We start from the raw sequence: 22095 nt of genomic DNA on the forward strand, positions 1-22095 counted from the left end.
GGGAAAGGAGGGAGCGGTTTGCTTTGGAAATTAGCACTGTGGTTTGAGCCCTCTCCCTCCCTACATTATTTTTCCTCCAGCCAAAGACGATCTTAATTGTTTCCAGCAGAGAACTAGACAATAACAATGAAAAGTATTGTCTCCTCAGGGCACAGCGCTGCAGGCCTTTAATTGGAGCAGCTGGTAGGGGCAGGCAGGGCTCTGTGAGTTCAAGGCCAGCCTGGCCTCCATAAGGGAGTACCAGGACAGCCAAGGCTAGTGAGAATTTTTTTTAAAAGCCCATTTTAGGCTAATAAGAGAAGGTTATTTTCTAGGTAGATAAAAGGAGCCACAGACACGACTCCTGTCTGTCTGGGATAGACACTGCTGGGTGGGAGGCATGGTGACAGGGTGGACTGAGGAAGGGAAAATTGGAGATCCTAGGACGTGTCTGCTGTGGCAGTGGGCTTGGACCTGGGTGTGAATGCTGCACACTCCTGAGAGGTCCTGGTTAAACATAAATGTAGGCCAGGTGTGGTGGTGCACGTCTTTAGTCGTAGCACTCAGGAGGCAGAGGCAGGTGGATCTCTTATAGTTCAAGGCCAGCCTGGTCTACGAAGAGAGTTCTGGGGTAGCCAGGGCTGCAGAGAAACCCTGTCTCAAACAAAACCAAATGTGTGTGTGTGTGTGTGTGTGTGTGTATTTACTGTTTTGCCTAAATGTATATCTGTGTACCACATGTGTGCCTGGTGTCCACAGGGGCTCAGAAGAAGACATGGGATCCCTTGGAAGTGGAGTTACAGAGAGTTGTATGTGGCCATGTGGGTGCTGGGAATCGAACCCAGGTCCTCTGGAAGAGCATTAAGCTCTCTTAACTATTGACCCATATCTCTACCCCCAGAAGTTCAAGGATTCTTACAGGTAAATCCAATCTGTACCCCATGAACTGAGCAGACCCTGAAGTGGAAGGTGACGTGGGGCTATACCTGTGTGAGCCACTAGCCTGCAAAAGCCAGCAAGTGGTCTTTCAATACGTGCAATGTCCACAAGGGGGCGCTGTGTCAACAGTCCAGTTACTGTGGAAATCCTGATAATTCTTAAATTAACACATTTAAGGCAATTACAGATAAATTCCAATGCAATTTGACAGGAACTGGACAGATTAACCTCCAAACTAATTTGGAAGGATGACCAAGAATTACCATTATATAAAGAACGACCAAGTTCTTATACTGCTCAGCAGGAAAGGTAACTGTTGAAAATCTGATAAACCTGAATTTGACCCCTGTGACACACGTCAGAAACAGGTCCATCGCATTGTCCTCTGATTCCGACATATGCACTGCCCAATAAATGAGTAAGTCTAACAAATAAGAAAAAGAATACCGATATTATTTACAGGGAAAATTAAGTTACAAACTTCAAGGACCTACATATGCAGCTATGTGAGCCTTCGCCCAGAGCTATCACAAACATCTCCATGGCCAGCCCTTGCTGGTACAACAATCCAGGATGGAGTCACTGGAAATACTCAGAAGCAGGTGCTGTTTGTGTCGAGCTAGGAGAATGTGGTGTCCGTGGTAGCCAGCGGACCGGCTAGCTGGCCATAATCCCTTAACAGCAGACACTGGGATGAACTCCACATGAAAGATACACACAGCAGACTCAACAACAGACCACGCAGCCGTCTTTCTGAGCCAAGTGCTTATTTATTTTTATACACAGGTTTACATAAGGATATTATCATGCACATACTTAATGAACTGGGAGCCTGCTCCTTCCCCTCACTCCTCTGCTCATTTCTGAGGGACAGAGAGACCTACTGAGGGCATAATTTACGGAACTAGTCTGCTTCGTTAACCGTGTTATGACTCACTCCAGCCCACGATACAGTTTGAAATAATTATGCCATGAAAAAGCAGCCAGGTAGTTAAGTTTTGGAGAATATTGTTATGTTTAATTCAGTAGCTGTAAAAGAAAACTTGCTCATTGTGAGTTTTAAAAGTGTATGAAACAAGCGGGTGGTGGTGGTGCATGCCTTTAATCCCAGCACTCAGGAGGCAGAGGCAGGCGGATCTCTGTGAGTTCGAAGCCAGCCTGGTAAACCAGAGCTAGTTCCAGGACCGGAACCAAAAAAACTATGGAGAAACCCTGTCTCGAAAATTAAAAAAAAGTGTATGAAACACATGTGTGCAGTCTGTTAGCATATGTGCACCCTGAGTTCTGCGCTCTGTGTGCTGGCACCCAGTTACGAGCTTCAGGCAAGGGGCTGGAGGTTAAAATACACAAACACACACAGAGAGACAGCGACATGGGTCATCCTTGAATTCCCCCAAGAATGCCTCCTTTATTGTGTTCAGGGGCAGATTATATAGAGATAGCCACGCCCCAGCCAAACCCACCAGAAACCACTCTCCTGCCACCAGGAACTCCTGAAGGTCTCATGCTCAGAGCAGCTGTAGGCACTCAAATCAGGGGATTACAAGAAATTCAGGATCTGGGGTCTCACTGCTCCCAACACACTCTGATTTCTAGTTTTGTGGGGTTTGTTTTGTTTTTGCTTTTTGAGATAAGGTCTCATGTAGCCCCGGATGGCATCGAACTTGCTGTGTAGCTGAGGATGACCTTGAACTTCTGCTCTGCCTGCCTCTACCTCCCCAGTGCGAGTGTGCACTACCACACCTAGTTTGTGTAGTGCTAGGGACTGGACCCAGAAAATCATGCAGGATAGGCAAGCACAGTACCAGCTGAGTCATAGCCCTAGGTTCTGATTACTTTTAAAACGACAAACTCTTAGTGTCCTGATTACTAAGCTGTTGTACTGGGAATTAGACACTCTTCAGGCAATCAGATGCTCACAGGAGCCAGGACGGACAAGAAAAGGGTCTTGGGGCTGGGGTGAGACTCCAGCTAATACCAGGCCATGTGAAATGCTTTGCTTGGAAATTTGAGTGATGCTCACACAGGGGCATAGGAGCCAGACTCCAGACAACACCAGTCTATGTGATGGGCTTTGCTTGGAGATGTGAGCTCCACACTACAGGGTCCCCCTGCCTACACCTGACCGGGAACAAGGACTCTGGGAATAGTGGACAGACCCCACTCTGCCTATGTGTATGACTCCTGCCTTACATGACAGCTGGGCAAGGACACACCTGCTGCAAAAGGGGGTGCACAGGTGTCTTACCCTAACCACAAGGACTCCAACAGGAAGCGCCCCACTTCCTGTCTGCCTGACCACCTGACACCTGCCAGGACTCTTCACACAGCAGAGAGCTGGTGCACGGACAAAACTAGAATAACCTAACAATAAAACTGATTCAGGAAAATTGTTAAGTTGGGGGGGGGGGGCTAGAAATTCATGCACTAGACCATGTACTTTTGTAAAATCAGCAAAACTCATTTCCTTTGGTATTTGTTTCTTCAATAAGGTCCCCTCATTGGTTTCAGGAGACTAAACACCCAGACCGAGCCCCACCGAGAGATTCTCTTTCTCACCCAGGACCACCTTCTTCCCTCTGATGACCAGAGACGATTGTGGGGTGGAGTCCTCTTTGGCTCACCCACTCCAGACCCTGGTCCTGGGGCATGGTTTAGCAGAGGAGGCGGTGAACCTTTTCAGGGTCCCGGTCCACGTGTGGACACTCTATTGACCGCATGCGCATTCATGAGAAAGTCAGCTCCAGGAGAGAAGGGGGTGCTCAGAAGGAACCAGCAGATGGGCCCACTGCAGTTTCCGACTTGGGGAGACACCCTGTACTTCCCCGCAGTGGAGGCCCCAAACTGAGGTGGGGTAATCGATGATTTCTTGGGTGCAGACACTTGGGAGGGCAGTACTTTAGAGTCACCCAGCGCTTGAGCAGCCTCTACTACTGAGATCCAGGGAGGAGCCCGTGATGGGCTCAGGCAGAAGAGGGAGATCTGGTCCAGAACAGAGAAGGGCAAAGTAGGGTCCTGTCCTGTTTGGGGAATCAGGTAGCAAGTTCCAGGACCAGCCTCACCCCCGTCCCCCCTCCCTCCCTGAGGCCAGGGTCCTGTGCTAGTGCTCAGATCTGCAGGCTGTAGTAGTGTAAGCAGAGGCTCTGCTCCCTTCCTTGTCCCCATGGCTCTCCACTTGGGCCAGCTGTAGGTCTGACTGGCAGTACCCACGCCCATGAATGTGACTGCTGCCTTCTGAAATGCGAGTGAGACGCTTCTCCTCCTCCACTTCCAGGTCCCTTGGCCAGAGGTTCCTTCAAGCACTTGCCATTAGGGAGAGGACGTTGGAACACCTACCCCACTCCCCAGGAAATGGTGGAGGAGGGAGGTCTTCAAAGGAGGGCAGGCTAGGCCTACCAATCATGTAAAGGCAGGCACACTTCTCCAGGAGGCGAGCAGGGGCGGATGCTCACACAACTGTCTGCAACCAGTGCCCTTTTGAGACAATCCCAGCTCAACTTTCTAAAGGTGTCGGGAAAGTCCTGGCCCCAGAGACATGTCTAGCGCTGGACAGTCTGGCCCTAGCCCTCGAGAAAGTCACATCAAGCCCAAACCAGAATTAAAGGACAGCAGAGAGCCCAGAGCAGGGAGTGGCCTCGCCTTCTAGACCTCTGTGCAGGTGCCTGGTGGGACCTACACGCCCACTCCACCCCATGCCACCGACCCAAAGCACTCACACAGAACTAGGAATACAAATGCCCAGATGGTGGTGTTACCTATGTCAGTACCCAAAGGAGGTGCCCAGAGGCACACAAAGGCTGCCCCTCCAATTCCTCCCTACTTCTGGGGCAGCGGGGGCGGGCGCAGAATGAGGGGCCGAGGGACGGTGAATGCAGCGTTGGTGGAGAGGAGAAGTCACGGACGCGCTTACCGGAGTCCCAGGTCACGGTTAAGTCTATTTGCGAGGTGTGCAACACTCAGGTCGGACACCTGGACGGGACCAGACCTGGGACTCTCTGCCGGAGGTGGGCAGACAACGTCCAGAGGATGCACAAATGGAGACAGAAAAGCAAGCTTAGTTTTGTGGGCTGGATCAGGAGCCGCGGAGGGGAGGGGCTGGAGTGGGGCTGGAAGTGGGCTTTCTCTATTGGGACAGTGTGGGCGGGGCCGAAGGCGGAACGGGCGTGGCCTGGGCTGGGGGTGGGGCCGAAAAGGGGCGGGAGCCGAGGCGGGGAGGGGGCTGGGGTCCGGGCGGGAGGTGCGCGGCGGGCAGGTCTGACTTCTGGGGCATCCCGCTCCGAGTTCGCTCTCCAGCACTCCTGGCAAGTGTCTGCAAGCGGAGTGCGAAGTTCTCGGCGCTCGTGGCAGCTGCACCGTCCGCACCTGCGGCGACCACGCGCCCCACACCTAGTGCGGCTCGGTTGCGGCGTTCCGCTGTCCGCTAGGGCATGGCGCGCGTGAAGACCGGGTCTCGCGGCCGCAAGGGCCTCCTTTGAGTCGGCGAGCAGAGGACCGAGTGGGAGCGCAATCACGCGCACGATGCCTGTCCGGGCGGAGGCGAGAGCGGCTTGGCGCGCGGTGGCCCTGGCTATGCTGCTGCTCCCCGCCGTGCTTGCAGCCGTTCCGCCGCGCCCCCCGCGCCCGCTGCAGCCGAGCATGTGAGTAGCGCGAGTCTCGAGGCTCGCGGTAGCGACGCTGACCCGAACAGAGCTCGGGGCTTTGTCCCTGGGGCCCCAGAACAATGGGTTCTTTGCCTTAACCAAGGAGGGGACGGTCTAGACGTGGGGTCCAGGGTTGGATATGGGGCCCTCGAGGCTGCCACAGGACCCCTAGTCTCCCGGCTCCCGCCTCTGCCGTGAGAGTCCTGCAGACTTAGGCGGATGCTGAAGTTTGAAGAGGTGAGGAATCCAAGCCCCTGCTGTGCAGAGTCCAGCTGGGGGACCGGCTTGGAGGCGGCCGAGAGGAAGCCGCCTGGTCCCACTTCCTCCCCAAGCTGGTCTCCTGGGGTCTGGGGGCCTGCGCAGGGGCGGGGGTGCCCAGAGGGGGCTTCCAGAACTGGTTTGTGTGTTAAACACGTGCGCTCTGGGGCCTCGGGAGAAGGAATTTAGTTCTAGAATGAGCAGGAAGAGAGGGTCAGGGAGCCAGCGGCGACGGATTTAATTTTGAAAGATGATTCCCCAATAGGCTGGTTAGCGGTCTCTCTTAAACTGCAAAGCGATCCCTCTGTTGGCCTCAAAGGAAAACCGGTGCGAACTGAGCCCAAGTGGATGAGGTACAGGGATGAGAGGCATACGGCCCCCACCTGGCCCTTGCAGGGTGCAAGATGGGGCCTTGTAAACTTGGCAGAGCTGCTGGGGCTGCATGGGGAGTGGAAAGACCCTAAAGGCCTGAGTTGGGGCTTCCTCTTTGCCAATTAGAGCGCCCATTCCGCCACAGAAGGGACTTGCTGCTCCTGTCCAGGACTGGCACTGGGGTATCCACCTCATACTTGACCTTGAGGACAGAGGCGTGGCTGGCTCTCCTGGGGAATGGGGGAACACGTTTCTCACTGGGGCAGGTGCCTTCGGGACCCCCCACTCTAGGTCTTGCCTTTGATCCTTGTGGCCATTACAAAGGAGAGCTGGTCTGAGTTGGGGACATCTCACCCGAGAATGGGAGCAGCATGGGTCCCTGACTTCTCCTGTTTATGTCTCTTAGTTGTGAGTTTGCCCAGAAGGAGCTTCAACCCCAGGGTGATTATATCGCAATTAGCTTGATGGGCTAGGGTTGCCAGCCTGCCTGCCCCTTTTCATGATTAAGAGGGGCAGCAGACACAGGCTTCCTGAAGTTCTGGGTGGATGGATGCAATCTGGCACATGGGTTCTCCACCCAGCTCTGTCCACTCCTGATGATCTCCCTGGGAGTGGAGCCAAGGCCTTGCTGCCGGTGTCCTGCTCACCTGGGCCCAGGAAGTCTTCAGCTGTTGAGAAAGTCGTTGGAGCTGGTTGTGAATGGGTGGGTAGCCGGAGAGCCTGCCCCTTCCTGCTTGATGCGTTTTCCAGAGTCTGCCTTCCCTTCTTCCTGCAGTGGGGGCTGCACCTCTGAGGCGTGTGCCCCCACTTCCTGACCCTTGTGTCCCAATGGGCCTCTGTTCTTAGACTGTCCATTTTGGGTGGGTCTGAGTTCCAGGTTGGCCAGAAATCCTGGCTGTCTTCCTCAGAACTGCATCTCTCGGGTGTCGGCACATGGGTCCTAGCTGGCAGGGCCAGTGAGGGAGAGATAGCCTTCTGGACTTTGGAGAAGGAGTGCTGGATTTGCTGAGCAGACAGCAGGTGGAAGGAAGCCCATGAGGACCCGCTTCCAGGGGTGACTTTGCAGGTCTACTCTTAACTCCCTGCCACTCAGAGCAGCAGGATAGAGGGGCTGGGAAGGCAGCCAGGGCCCTAGAAAACACTTCTTCCTGGCTGACCCTCTCCGCCCTGCTTGACTTTCCCCCCCTGAGGCGTTCTGATGAGCTGGCAGGGCCTGGTACGGCTGCCACACCTCTTTGGCCAGTGTTCATGAACTGATAGCTGCACAGTTTTCATGGTGCTCTGTCCCCCTGCCCATAGCCCCCTGGTGTGCAAGCCACGGGGGGCTCATACCTGGTGTGCAAGCCTGGCCTGCGTGGGTTCCAGGGTAGGGCAGCTCCGACTCCCATCCCAGGTGCTCTCGTGAATCTGCGGAAAATATGGGTGATTCTCTGGCTGCTGTTGCCTGGAGGGTGCTCAGATTCAGTGGGTAGAGCCTCGCTACCTGCTTGGTTTTTGTCTCGAGTGACTTTTCAGCTTCGTGGAAGCTTGGCTTGGCTGTTTCATCTGGAGATGGGAGTGACTGCTGAGCAGTGCAGGGCTGGTATGGATGGCTGCATAAGGTCTTCCTGCAGCCTCGGTGAGGACAGAGAGAGAGGCTGCCTGGGTGCTGAAGCTCTGAGTCCCGGCTGAGACCATGCCACAGTGTTCATACACAGCTTCAAAGCACAGGCTTCTCCCAGGCAGAAGCCCCCTGGGCAGCTATGCTGAGAAACCCACCAGGGCTTTGGAATCAGCTAATGACTGACGATGACCCCTCCTACCCCAGGCAGGTCCCTCCGAGCTCAAGTTCCGTCTTGCAAGCTCTTTGGGCCTCCTGGCCCTGAGGGCTTAAACAGCCACGTTCTCTGTGGATCTGTTGTGTAGCCCCTAATGCTCCTCTTCAGGGTGTGGGGAAGCTGACATGGTGAATGGCCAGATGTCCCAGAAGACAGGAGGTGCCGTGCCGTGGTCAGGGGGGCAGAGCAGGGGAAGGAATGCATGTCTGCTGAACCTCCTGTGACCATCTTGTGCCTGGTGGGAGGCCTCTGAGGGACTTCATCTGCCTTCTCACAGTGTTGCTAGGCCCCAGACAGCCACTGGGCTCTTATCCCCTAAAGCCTTACACTTGCCGGTGTGCCAGCTGTACCCAGGCCAGGGGAAGTATGCTCAGAGGTGAGCCATGAGGCCAGATGAGGGAGGCAGAAACAAATCATCCTCCTGAAACAGGGTCAGGCTGGTTATAGAGACGGTATGTCTCCCACTTCCACACCTTGGTAAAAGGTGCCATTGCCATGAACACCCCTGGCCTCTAGCTCCTTCAAAGACCTCCTGGAGCAACATTCCACGCTTCAACAGATGGCTCTGCAGCTGGGCTGAAGTCCCCTCCCTCTGCTGGCCCTGGGTCTACCTTGTGGTTTGGGCTTTGCCTTTCCCGCCTCGGTGAGAAGCTACATGCAAATACAAGAAACAGAAAGACACCTTCAACTCAGTGTTTGCTGTGTTCTTCTGGGGCCTGAGCTGAGGCTGTCTTTTTGTCTCTTCCTTCCCTTCCTCTAGTATCTAGTATCCCCCATCCTCCACCATGTCCCTTTGCCTGCATTTCCTAGGAGAGGTGCTGAGCCCAGCTTGTGCCTCCCCGTGTCCCTGTGAATGTCAGTTAACCGCCTTGCTGGGTCCCTGTAAGAACTCCGAAGCCCCTGGACTGGTCTCTTGTCCATGTGGCTTCCTGCAGACCATCCTCACATGGTGGGGGACGGTGGCATTCTCTACCTGTCACAGATGTCCTAATGCCCGCTCTGCTGCTCTCTCGGGCCTTCGAGAGGCACAGAGCGCAGGGGCAGGGGTCAGAGGGTGGACTGAGTGAGCATGCAGTCAGGGCATGTGACTGTGTCACCACACTGGAGCAGCTACCACCTGGCAGGAAGGGTTCTAAGTGGTTAGGGAAACAGACACCCAGTGTCCCTTCTCCTAGGCCCCACCTCCTGTTGGTCCTCCAGTCAGCTGCACTTAGCACTAGCCAGAGGGCAGGTGTGTGTGTGTGTGTGTGTCTATGAGAGGGGGGGCGTATGATCAGGGGTTCCATAGAGGGCACTATCCTGTGGGCACACCGCAAAGTGGAGGCCACAAGGACCAAAAGGCCAGGACCCAGGCCACGGAATGCTGAGGGCTTTCCCTGTGTGGAAACTGTTGCCCTTGTGCAAACTCTTGCCCTGGTCTCTCCCTGTGTCCCAGCTTGGGATCCTCGGCCCACAACAGACTCTCGGAAGTCTGGGTCCCCCATTCCTTAGCTAGCCATCTGAGCAGCACAGAATCTCAGCAGAGCCCAGGAAGTGGAGGGGTCTTTGGTCCAGGTACCGTGTCTGGTTGGCAGACGATTCAGGGGAAATCACTGTCACCTGTCAGGTGATGAAAGCAGCCAGCAATCTCCATGGGCTGATGCCTTGAAGGTGCCTGGTGTCAGCATGGGGGAGGAAGAGGGTGGTTGTGGTCGTTGCTGTCATCATTGTCGTTGTGGTCACTGTGGTCGTCTGTCTCCCTGGGGATTGTCTCTAGAAGGTGGCAGAAACCTTTCCCATCTGACCCTTCTGCTTCGTCCTGTCTGGGATTCTACCTGGCCACAGAGAATGTATTCACAGTTAATAGTGCACATGTGGGGTCCACAGCATACTCCAGGTCCCACTGCTTTGGCCTGGCACCCGAGAGTCCTTGCCCTGCAGTCACCCCAGACTTGAGATGCCCTAGATGGGACATTTGGGAGACTGGGGAAGGTATCATGGGACTGGGAGGACCAGGACATGTGACAGTCCTGCGCCTAGGATTGCTGATGGCTACGGTGCTGACTCTGCCTTGCCTGTGTTGTGACTGATGGAAAGCTAGGGTTTAGATGGTCTGGTGTCATGCTGGCCAGGTGCAGACCCTGCTCCAGGCTGCGAGCCCCTGATACTGTGGCTGGGAGCCCCTGATACTATGACTGGGAGCCTCTGATACCATGGCTGGGCAGGTGCAGTCCCTGCTCCAGGCTGGGAGCCCCTGATGTTTGTTTTCTACAGACATCTTGACTGCAGGTGGTCCATACACTTCCCTGAGGGGGTGGCTTCCCATGCAGCAGAGCCAGGGAAAAAACAAAAATAAAGGCTTTTTGGTCAGAACATCCGTCTGGAGGTGGCTGGTCTAGGGCCAGAGCTGCTGGTTGGTGTGGTCCGGGTCTCTTAAGTGCTGGACTTTGGACAGCACCCAGCAGTCACTGAGAATGTAGAAGTCACTTGGGGAGGGGTGCCTCACTGGGCATGGGATGGAGGCAGAGGTCAGGGCAAAGCTAAGGAAGCATCTATATCCCCTAGCAGGGACCTCCGCTAGGGTGGGAGGAATACCCTGCTCACTGTGTATACCGAGGATTTCAGGCTCTGAGCAAGTTGGAAAATGACTCTGGTCCGTGTGAGTGTCCTGTAACCCTTGGTGCTCGGGATTGAGCTCAGAGCCAGGCTTGGTCCAATGTAGTGGGTCTTGTCTTCTGTCCCACAACTTGCTTTTGCATTCCTTGGTCTCTCGGGGGTACAGGCTTGAGTGAGCCTGAGCTTTGCGTCCATTGCTTGGTGAGCATCTCCAGATTGTCCCTCTAGTTGATTTTCTCTCAGAGGGCTGGAGCCTTTTCTCCCTTTGGTGGGCCTGGAGGGCTGTCTTAGGTGACCTACCATTGGCACTCTGTGCTCCCCTAGGCTGGCTTCTGGGACAAGTGAAGGGCAGAGACATAAGAAGAATCACTGCCCTGGGTATGGCTGGATAGTGACCAGAGTTTTTGGTTTTCTCTTTCCTAATTCCTCCTTGAGCCCATCTCTACTCTTGGGTCTTGTCCACATACCCCTGCGTATTCTGAGAATACAGGGGAGGCACTGAGGTAGCAGGGGTGAAGGGGGGTGTGGAAAGAGCATTATTCTGGGGACCTGGACTTGGGGACCAGCCTGAGCCCCGACCAGGACTGTTCAAAAGGGATGGATGACCCTGCCTACCTTGAAGATTCTTAGGGACTAAGGCAGTGCCTTTACAACACAGGATCCTGGCAGAAGATGCTGTGGCCATCAGTCCCTCTTAGTCCCCTTGTCCTGGAGTCCAGAGTAGATGCCAGGTGGGCATTGTGCTGTGGCCCAGTCATAGCTGAATCTTAGTTATAGCTCTGGAGACGTGACTGGTGCCAGCCAGCTGTAGGTAGTGGAGAAGTTGAATGTCATTGTCCTTCTTTCCAGGCCCCATGTGTGTGCCGAGCAGAAGCTGACCCTGGTGGGCCACCGCCAGCCCTGTGTGCAAGCCTTCAGTCGCATCGTGCCCGTGTGGAGAGCAGGCTGTGGGCAGCAGGCATGGTGTATTGGCCAAGAGCGCAGGTACGTGGTGGGCATCCTGGTCTAATGGGGGGCAGTTCTCAGCTAGGACTGCAGAGTGACCTCTAGGGTCAGACAGCTTGGGCTGGAGCCCCACCTTGGTTCCATCTCTCATCGAGGATGTGGTCTCTTATTCCCAGACTCTAGAAGGCCTGCTTGGGCAGGCCCTGGCCACTTATGAGGGTAGGGAGGAGCCCTAGTGGTGGTGGGACCTTGCAGGGGAGGTGTGCTGATTGGCCAGAAGGTAGAAGCCCTGCTCAGCCAGCTGAGGTCCCAGCTGGAGATGTTTGCCACCTGACCTCTGGGCCCAGTTCCCAAGCCCATGAAAAACTTATTGCTCAATGTTTTATTTAAAAATCAAATCTTAAGGAGTGCCTTTGCATAGCTCTCCTCCACAGGGCCAAGGGGAAGCTGGGCAGTGGGGGAGAGCCATGGAAACGTTGGGTGGTAAGGGCGTGGCAGAGTTGGCTGCAGCCCTAGCTAGGTGGAGGTGTGTGTCTGAGGAGTCCTTAGCTGGGCAGGGTGCTCAGCAGGGGGAAGCCTTTAGTGTTGCCTGTTGCTGCTCTTGTGGGAGCTGGGGTTCATGGGGTACCTGGGCCTGTTCTGCCTGGTCCAGGAACTCCAGAGGCCACTCAGAATTCAGTATTTGTTTGTCGTCCATTAGGGCTGGTGTAGAATAGAGATGGAAAAAGTACATCCGAGAAGCCTTGTTTCTCAGGGACTGTGGTTGGTCTTCTCATCTGGGACAAGCAGGGTGATATCCAAGGTGGTAGGTGATGGGGCGGGGCCTGCAGCTCAAGTCTGTGAAGCATAGAAGAGCCCTCCCCATGGAGTGACGGGCAGCAGGTCAGGAGACTTAAGAACTCAGAGGCAGAAAGGGAGGTCTCGACCCGGTCTCAGAGGTTGACATTTGTGCCTTTTCCTTCCAGCTCTCACATGGCCATGGGTGCACATGGGTGCACATGCTTATACATGCTTATGAAGCAGGGCTTGGTCCACTAAGCTTGTTTCCTTGTCCATAGTGTGTGAGAAACACTCTGTTTGGAAGCCACTGGAGCCCTGAGGCTGGAGACTCTGTGGCAGTCAAGGTCTATAGGTTGGCAGGGTTTCCTATGTGGATGGTGGCCTCCAGCATCCTGGCATGATGTTCTCTGATATCTGGGAGGGCCACACTTCCCTGGCTGTGCACGTGTGTTGGGGAGACAGGACATTGTGAGTAGGTGTAGGGGAACGGTGTATATGGCATAGTGTCGGAATCAGGGTTTTCTGGATATCTTAAGAGGGCTTGTATCTAGGTTCTGGGATCCACATCATACTGCCCAGCTCAAGGCGTCTGGTACCCTTCACCTACTCTCTGGCCTGTAACATAGACATTCAATCCCGAGGTTGGGGTGGGGGTCCCATGTGGCATTTTGGGTTCTAGGTGGGGACCAGGGCTCTGTGGATGAGCAGCTGTTTACTATAGTTGAAGCCATTCTCTGTGTTGGACATAGGCCTGGTTCCCTCACCCATCCTGCTCTGAGGTATACCTGAGTTGTGTGCCTCAGTGCCTACAGAGGATGAGGGGGTCCCACCAGCTCATGGGGATCAGAACTCAGTAGTACCCGTACCACCCAGGCCCACCTTAGCTCTCAGTATACAGTAAACACAGGCATGCTTGAGGTCCTGAAGTCTTTCTTGCTGTCTGTCCCAAGCCCTGGGAGATTCCCCCACCCTCATCTGGACAGCTGATCTTCCAGTAGCTCCCCTGCTGTGGCGGCCCCAGCTCATACCTCTTAAGAATCCAGCCCCAGGACTACCCGCCCCCTTCTCCAGTGTGCCTGACCCTGTGGGATGTTGCTTCTTTTCCACTAACTGTGACTGGGTCCTCGTCTCTACCCGGAACCCTCAGGCCTGTCCTTCTTCCTGGCTCATAAGCAGAGCCCACACTGGATTGTAGTCTGAGGTTGGTCTCGGTGGAACAGGTGTTTAATATGGAAATGAGGTCAGAATGGGGCCTCACTGTTAAGTTGGATTGCTGGGACATTGGGGATAGCACACAGCGGTCTCTGGGACTGGGCTCGGCTAGTGGGCCTTATTGTCGGCCTTGCTGGCCTTCCAGCCGGCTAAGCCTATAACTTAGTCACATGCCGAGGCTCCCTGTGCAGTCAACAGTGGGCTCCAGCGGTGTCTAAGCCCTGAGGGACTTCACACTGTAATGTGACCACGGGCTGTGACCACGGTGTGGCCATGCTAATATGGAGCTTCTCTGTTCTGTCTTCCTCTTTCTGATGTTATGTGTGTATGGTTCATGCATGTGAGTGTGCAAGATATGTACGAGTGGGTGTGACCATGTGTGTGCACACGGAGGTCAGAGATGTCCATCTCTCCCGCTCTTCCTTACTGTCTTGAGGTGGGTTCTCTTATCGAGCTGGAAAGGCACCATTTTGGCCAGGCTGGATGACCAGCAAGCTTCTAGTGCTGGGGATATGTGTATATGTAGCCATGCCCAGCTGTCTACATGGATGTTGGGGGTTCAAGCTTATGTTTTCTTACTTCACTGAGCCATTTCCCTGACCCCTAGTGATTTTTTTTTTGTTTTAGTTTTTGTGGGATGGTGGTTGCAGGGGGGACCCTCTTCTTGAGCTCCTGTGTGGCCAGCCCAGGCAGAGCATCCCAGTTTGGACTCCGGGTCCTAGCCTTCATCTGTGTGCGTGGCTAGGCCGAGAACTTGTTCTGGCCTCAGTTTTCCCTTCTGGATTGGCCTGGGTGAGGCTTAGGCCGTGCCCCACATGTGTCTGTCACCTGGTGGCTCCTGGCACCATCTTTTATCTTAGAGTCATGGGCGTTTGGTGGTGGTGTGTCACCTCATCAAAGACAGGTGAGGCTGTCGTGACACCTGAGAGCATCTCACTGTGAGACCAGACAGACAGCTAGGTCGCCAGGCTAGGAACTCTCCAGACTACATAAAGAGGTCCTTTGAGGGGCGAGGGAGGAGTCCTTTAGAAAAAGAAAGGAAGGGGTAAGGAATGGAAGGTGGCAGGTATTCAAATCATGGGTCACAGGCCCTCTTGGGAAGCCCAGCTTGAGTACTATGGCCTCCATTCCGACCTTGTCCCAGAAGCCTCCATTCCGACCTTGTCCCAGAAGCCTCCATTCTGACCTGGTCCCAACAGCCTCCATTCTGACCTGGTCCCAACAGCCTCCATTCTGACCTGGTCCCAGAAGCCCCCAGCCCTACAGGACTAGAGAGCCCTTGTGAGCTAGTGTTTGTTATCTGAAGGTGAGCTGAGTTTGGTTCTCATGGCTGCCAGGCCTCTCCAGGAATCTTTTCCTTCAGGGGGCCTTGTAGAAGAGTGTCCAGAGGGAGCTGCACATAGCTCAGCCCTGTCTGCAGCCCAGGCAAGGGGATAAATATTTACGATGGCCAGACTCTAGTACTCTGTTACTGCCAAATATTGTTCACACTGTGATCGGTTTCATGTCCTGCCAAGGTGGTATTTTGTAAAGTGCTCCGAGACTTTCTGTGTGCCTAGCCTGTGTAGGAACACACACTTCCGGGAAGTGGCCTCAGCCTTGTTTATTGGGCAGAGCCCAGGGCCACATGGCTTCCCGTGTACTGGACCAGATAACACAGCCTGGTTTGTTGCCTAGAGATACAGCCTGGGCCACCTGACCATTCCCAGGGCCTTAAGTGCCCTTGACCTTGTGACCGTGGGCCTCGCTTCTGGGCAGGAGGGTAACCCTACCGCCATAAGGGCAGTTGGCACTGCAGGTTGGAGACCAGTCGGGAGGCTGGAGTCAACCATCTCCTTTTTACCTGTCTTTCCTCCCCCGTCTCTGTCTCTGGTTTCTCTTTGTCTAGTTCCTGGTCTGCGGCTACAGAGACTTTACAGTCAGAGGGCTCAGGGGCACCGACCAAGCTGTGCGTTTTATGCTCATTTCTTAGCATGCTATGACAAATGCTGGCAGGTCAGGTGGCTTAAAAATGGCTTTGGAGGAGTCCACAGTTGGATAGAAACTTGAGTTCAGATCCCCAGAATCCATCTAAAAAAATGTTAGGCATAGCATCGCACACCTGTGATCCCAGTGCTGAGGGGACCCAGACAGGTGGATTCCTGGGGCTTGCTGGGCAGCCAGGCTAGGCAGTTGGTGAGTACCACATTCAGTGAGAGCCTGCTTCAAAGAAATAAGGTAGAAAAAATAAGATTGAGGAAGACACTCAATGTTGTCCTTGCCTCCACATATATAAGACACATGCCTGTGTACCCACACATGAGACATAAAAATGCAAAAGACAAACCATTTTTTGAAGCTGGAATTCCTATATAGTGGTGAAGTCCTGAGGGAGCAGCTGTCCCAGCCACCAGTCTGGTGCCACTGGCTGCCCTGTTGTGTCTGTCTTGGGATGTCACCAACTGCCCCATCTCTGCACGCTTTCCTTCCTATATTCTCAGTACGGCACTATTTAGTGTGTTCCTGTATTAACTGATGTCATACGGCACTATTCAGTGTGTCCCCGTATTAACTGATGTCATACGGCACTATTCAGTGTGTCCTCATATTAACTGATGTCAGTACGGCACTATTCAGTGTGTCCCCGTATTAACTGATGTCATACGGCACTATTCAGTGTGTCCCCATGTTAACTGATGTCAGTACGGCACTATTCAGTGTGCCCCTGTATTAACTGATGTCATACGGCACTATTCAGTGTGTCCCCGTATTAACTGATGTCATACGGCACTATTCAGTGTGTCCCCATGTTAACTGATGTCAGTACGGCACTATTCAGTGTGTTCCCATATTAACTGATGTCATACGGCACTATTCAGTGTGTCCCCATGTTAACTGATGTCAGTACGGCACTATTCAGTGTGTCCCCATGTTAACTGATGTCAGTACGGCACTATTCAGTGTGTTCCCATATTAACTGATGTCATACGGCACTATTCAGTGTGTCCCCATATTAACTGATGTCATACGGCTCTATTCAGTGTGTCCCCATGTTAACTGATGTCAGTACGGCACTATTCAGTGTGTCCCCATATTAACTGATGTCATATGGCACTATTCAGTGTGCCCCCGTATTAACTGATGTCAGTACGGCACTATTCAGTGTGTCCCCATATTAATTGATGTCAGTACGGCACTATTCAGTGTGTCCCCATGTTAACTGATGTTAGTACGGCACTATTCAGTGTGTCCCCGTATTAACTGATGTCATAAGGCACTATTCAGTGTGTCCTCATATTAACTGATGTCATACGGCACTATTCAGTGTGTCCCCATGTTAACTGATGTCAGTACGGCACTATTCAGTGTGTCCCCATATTAACTGATGTCATACAGCACTATTCAGTGTGTTCCTGTATTAACTGATGTCATATGGCACTATTCAGTGTGTCCCCATGTTAACTGATGTCAGTACGGCATGATTCAGTGTGTCCCGTATTAACGGATGTCAGTACGGCACTATTCAGTGTGTCCCTATGTTAACTGATGTCAGTACGGCACTATTCAGTGTGTCCCCGTGTTAACTGATGGCAGCTTACACAGACTTTGTTCCCTAGTCAGTTGCCATTATAGGCAGGCATAGATTTGGGGGAGTCAGTGTTCAAACTCATTATCAGAAGTGACAGACAAAGGTATCAGACTGGACAGAGCTGACAGCCGGGAGAAGCAGTCATGTGCCTTACTAGTCACTCGAGTGAGGGAGGAGTCTGTGTGGCAGGCAAGGTGGGGACAAGATTCCTCCCTGAATAGGATGGAACCACCCTGTGAAGAAGGCAGAGACCTTGAAGGGAGGAAGGAACCAGGCTCTGGTGTCTGGGGCATCAGCTCCCTGGGCACTTCAGCCTGCTCAACCCCCATTGGCAAGGACCTATCTTTGGGGTGTTCTGAGAGCCCAAGTGCTGGCCCTGTAACGATCAACACATCCTTTCTCTTCTGTTCCAGGACTGTCTACTATATGAGCTATAGGCAGGTGTATGCTACGGAGGCCCGCACTGTGTTCAGGTGCTGTCCGGGGTGGAGCCAGAAGCCTGGCCAGGAGGGGTGCCTCTCAGGTGAGTGCCCATCTCTCTCAGCTGGTACTGGGCAGACTGAACAGAGGCATGTCTAATAGAGAGCATCTGCCTGGCTTTGACTCTCTGGGTACTGACCCATACATAGCTTTTGTCCTCTTGGTCCCTGCCCTCAGTCACATTAGAGATCCCAGGGACTCCAGCACCACAGTTCTGTCTGCCAAAGACTGTTCGAGCAGAATTCAAATGGAAGGGACAGTGGATTTGCAGAATAGTCTGTAGAATCGTGGGAGGTAGAGCTGGCCTGGTACTGGCATCAGAGGGAGGAAGGCAAACTTGAGCATCTGGCCATGCCAGGGACAAAGGAATAGGCTCCTGGCCATGGAGCATGGCTATTGTGGCTGCTGGAGAGGCCTTGGTCTGCAGGTATGGGACAGGTGGCTAGCAGGTGGGCGTGGGAACCAGTGACTGGCAGGTATTATAGGGACAGGTGACTGGCAGGTATTATAGGGACAGGTGACTGGCAGGTGGGTGTTGGGGACAGGTGACTGGCTGCTGAATGTGGGGACAGGTGACTGGCAGGTGTTATAGAGACAGGTGGCTGGCAAGTGTCGTTGGAACAGGTGACCAGCAGGTGTCATGGGAACAGGTGACCAGCAGGTTTCATGGGGACAGGTGGTTGGCAGGTGTCATGGGAACAGGTGGCTAGCAGGTGTCGTGGGGACAGGCCAGCAGGCAAGAGTGATATTCCTCTAGAACAATCATCCCTAAAGTCACTGGGATGTCTGGGAGCCACACTCCTCACATCAAAGGTTAAGCATGGTGGGCTTCACCGTTGGAGACTTAGCTGCTTGTCCTGAGGTGAACTCTAGTGAGAAGTAGGGAAGAGAGAAGGGACGGTTGGTGATTTTTTTTTCCAGGAGGGAAGTGAGTCACTCTCCGGAAAGGAGCAGAGGGAAAAGGACAGGAGGCCAGCTTGGAGGTGACAAGACTGGGATGCTGTCCAGCACTCCTCAGGTTGGGGTGTTCTGGCCCAACACCAGTATCTCCCTTCCCTCTGTGGCTCTCTGGAGGTGTCTGATGTGTCCCCTTCTTCCTGTGGCTTATAATTGGGGCACAGATATCAAAGTCTGGGGCCCCTGGGTTTCTGCTGTGAGGCGGGGGCTCCCTGGGTCGGCCAGGGGGGCACTAATAATGGAATGGGAGAATAGGGAAGCATCGGGTGTGTGTGGCTGCATGGGAGGGAGAGGGGGCTTGAAGGCTTCCAGGGACAGGTGGATGGAAAGGGATGCTGTGGGCAGGATGGTGGGGTCGGGGAGAGGAGCAGGGCAGCCTGTAGCCCGGTGTCCCCTCTGAGTCTTGAGCCGGTGTCTGGTGAATATCCCAGGGCGAGAGTGGGCAGAGGCAGGCCAAGCCAGGCTTGACCCAGCTGTACAGGCAAGACACGGGTGCTGGCTTTTGTGGGCAGGGTGGGTCTGTAACAGGGCTGCAGGTATAGCCATGACGACTCGGCTTGTCTGTATGAGCCGGATGTCAGGCTGTCGTCCACATGCAGAACTGTAAAGTGTAGGCAGACCTTTTCTTTGTCCTGGCAGTCGCTCCAAATAACCACACAGAGACTTGTTATAAACGCTCAGGCTTGTTGCTAGCTAACTCTTACATTTAAAATTTCCCCATACTTCTTACCTATCCTCTGGCATGTGGTGGTACTTTCTTTCAACATAGCATGTTCATCTTGTTTCTGTCTGCATCTGCTTGAGACTCCTTAGACCCTGCCTGTCTTCTTCCCAGCATTCTCTATGCCCCAAAAATCATGCCTAGCTATTGACCAATCATCTTTTTATTAACACTGAGAGCAACGCATTTTCACGGTCTGCGGAAGGATTATCCCATAGGACAGAGAGCTCAGGTGGTTGTAACTCCCAGTCTGTGGCAGAAGTGGGTACGGGAGCAGGGTGAGGCTGCTAGTGGTGGCAGGGGGGCTCTGGTTGTCACATGGCCTGGGAGCCACCGCAGGATCTCCACCCAGAGCCCGGGCTTCCTTAGTTGTTTGTTTTGAGGCTTGTTTTCAATGGAGGGCCCCTAGTTACGTGTCTGGCCTTGTTTATTTAATGGCTGCGGCCCAGCCTGTGATCCAGCATCTCTGTCTCCGGATGCTCTTCGCCTTCCTTGTTTATCACAGTCTGGTTCCCATCCTTGAGGGGCCAGTGCAGGTGTGAACCTGGGCCTGTCTCCACCCTAGAGGCTGGAGATCCAGCACATTCCGTGATGGCCACATACTCCTTCGTTTGTCCGCCACTTTCTCAGGCTGTGCCCGGTAGCTACTCACGGCTGGTGTTGGGGCCAGGGGCTGGCAGGGACAGCACCTGCTTTGGGAGCCCTTGGTCTGGCGAGGAGACTGTTGTGGTTAGCGTGGGACGGGGTGTGGAGTTGAGGCTAGGCAGGTGGGGGACATCCTGGGGTGGCTATTGGCAGGGCAGGTTTTGGTCATGGTGTCTGCCCTGCATCATCAAGTTGGTGTTACCCTCTCACCACTGTCTTTCTGGAGCTGGCATCATGCTGGGAGCCACAGCCTCATGGTCAGCATGGCGGCTTCTCTGAGGTCCTGTTAGTGAGACACTGGGCTAGGCAGGGCCTGACCCAGGCAGGAATGTGGGACAAGTGGCTACTAGTGGGCTGGACACCTACCCTGTGTGAACCAGGCAATGAAGGCTAGGAACTCTGGGCTTAGTTCCATCCCTGCTCCTGTGACCTGCGATGTGTCAGTCCCCAAGACCTTGGCAGGAATGACAATGCCCCTCTCAGAACCATGGGTGTAACAAGTGATGTCCTGTCTCTACTACACAGTCGGATCTCTGGCGGGGTCCGCTTGTCCAGTTGTTATTAAAGGAGGCCAAGATACCTGTTGGCAGCGGGGCAATAGCGTACAGGGTCACTTTGCTGAGGGTTCAGGTGGATCTGTGTCAGCTGTGACCTCCAGGGATGGAGTCGCCTGGCTCTGCACTTCTCCGTCCTGTGGGCTAGAGACCCTGGGAAGTCTCACGCCAGCTCGGCTGTTGTGAGTGAGACCAGGACAGGAGCAGGTGGATAGGGCTTCTGCCCTAGAGCAGAAGTCTCAGGTCCTCCTCAGTGGCTGGAACCCCTAGATGTCCTGGCTCCCCACGGTCTCCTTAGATGTCCTGGCTTCTCCACGGTCAGGTGTGAACATAAGCAGCTTCCCACAGTTTCCTCCCAGCCAGTGTGCCCGCAGGAACAGTGAGAACTAGGTGGGCTCAGGAGTCCTCATGCAGCGGAGAGAGATGCTCCTTTATTTCCAGCCTCCCCATTCCTCCGTCACCTCTAGCGTCCCCCACAGAAGGGCAGTGCCCTGGCTGCTAAGTCCAGCCCTTCCCCAGCCATTGTGAAGCTTCCTTGCTCTGTGTGACCTGGAAACTGTAGGAGGACAGTGTCAGCCTCAGGGTGCTCGGCGGACCTCGCAGTGTTTGTGTGTGGCTGATGGAGGGATGGAGGCCAGAGAATGGCAGGAAGCTGCTAATCGGGCTGTGATTTCTCCCAGGTCCATTTATGGGATGGTGGCTGGGAGGTGACCAGAAGAAAAAGTGCTGGGTGGGGTGTCAGGGGTAATTACCCAGCTTCCCGAGAGCCCTGGCGGCCCCGTGACGTGGATGTGGCTGACCCTGCCCCTTCTGCTTCCCAGTCCTCTGAACTCCACTCTTTTTTAAAATGACATAATTATTTATTGATTCTTTGGGAATTTCACATTATGCACCCCAATCCCATTTACCTTCATATCTGCCCCTTACCCCTACATTGCCTCCTAAAAGGAACTCCCCCCAAACTAGTTAACAACAAAACAAACAAAAACCACCTCATTCCTCCATCTTTGCAGCACCTCTCCATCCATCCTAGTGGCCTTGGGACCTGTGGTGTGTTACCAGTACACTCTTTTGTCCCATCAGCTCCACCCACAAAACGTTCACGGCACCGAGTCATGGTCTGGTTCAAGGTCTCTGGCTCGCCATTCTCACTGGACCCTCACTGGCTCTGAGTCACGCGGGTACTGAGTCATGCAGGACGTTCTCATGCTCTAGCAGTTCACAGATGGGGTAGCAGTTATGGTGGGACAACTGAAGACCCAGGATATGGACCTGGGCGGTCGCTGAGCTGGTTGGTCTAGTGGACCCAGGCATGGCCCTCCATGGCAGTTCAGGCGGGGATATCACCATGGCCCCAGTGACATCATAGGCCACCCAGATCAGTATGTCCCCTGCTGCAGCAAGGCCCTCAGACACCAACATGGTCTCAAAAGGTTGACCACATCCTGGACATCCACAGAGCCCTCAGTAGTAACGGGAGCCATGGGATATCAACTCAGACACTGGCCGTGGTAGGGCCACTGACCCAGGCCTGGACGTCACACGACACCTTGTAACAGCACAGGCCACTCAGATCTGTATGGCCCCAGCTGCAGCGTGACCCTCAGCGCCCCACCTGCGACAGCCCAGACCC

General features: G+C 54.1%; 1 protein-coding gene across 2 annotated transcripts in view; it reads left to right on the forward strand.

Moving 5' to 3' along the window:
- The first annotated feature begins 5268 nt into the window (after positions 1–5268).
- Positions 5269–22095, forward strand: part of LOC121443551 (multiple epidermal growth factor-like domains protein 6) — a 99896-nt gene continuing 83069 nt past the window's right edge. For both annotated transcript variants that reach the window (XM_041645329.1, XM_041645330.1), the window contains exons 1-3: positions 5269–5555; positions 11450–11584; positions 17519–17628. In XM_041645329.1, coding sequence (XP_041501263.1) covers positions 5437–5555; positions 11450–11584; positions 17519–17628 — 364 coding nt within the window. In that variant the 5' untranslated portion in view covers positions 5269–5436. The remainder of the gene's footprint in view (positions 5556–11449; positions 11585–17518; positions 17629–22095) is intronic.

Source organism: Microtus oregoni, unplaced genomic scaffold, assembly GCF_018167655.1.
Source record: "Microtus oregoni isolate MIOR12 unplaced genomic scaffold, Mior012 000109F_ref0000275, whole genome shotgun sequence".
NCBI lineage: Eukaryota > Metazoa > Chordata > Mammalia > Rodentia > Cricetidae > Microtus > Microtus oregoni.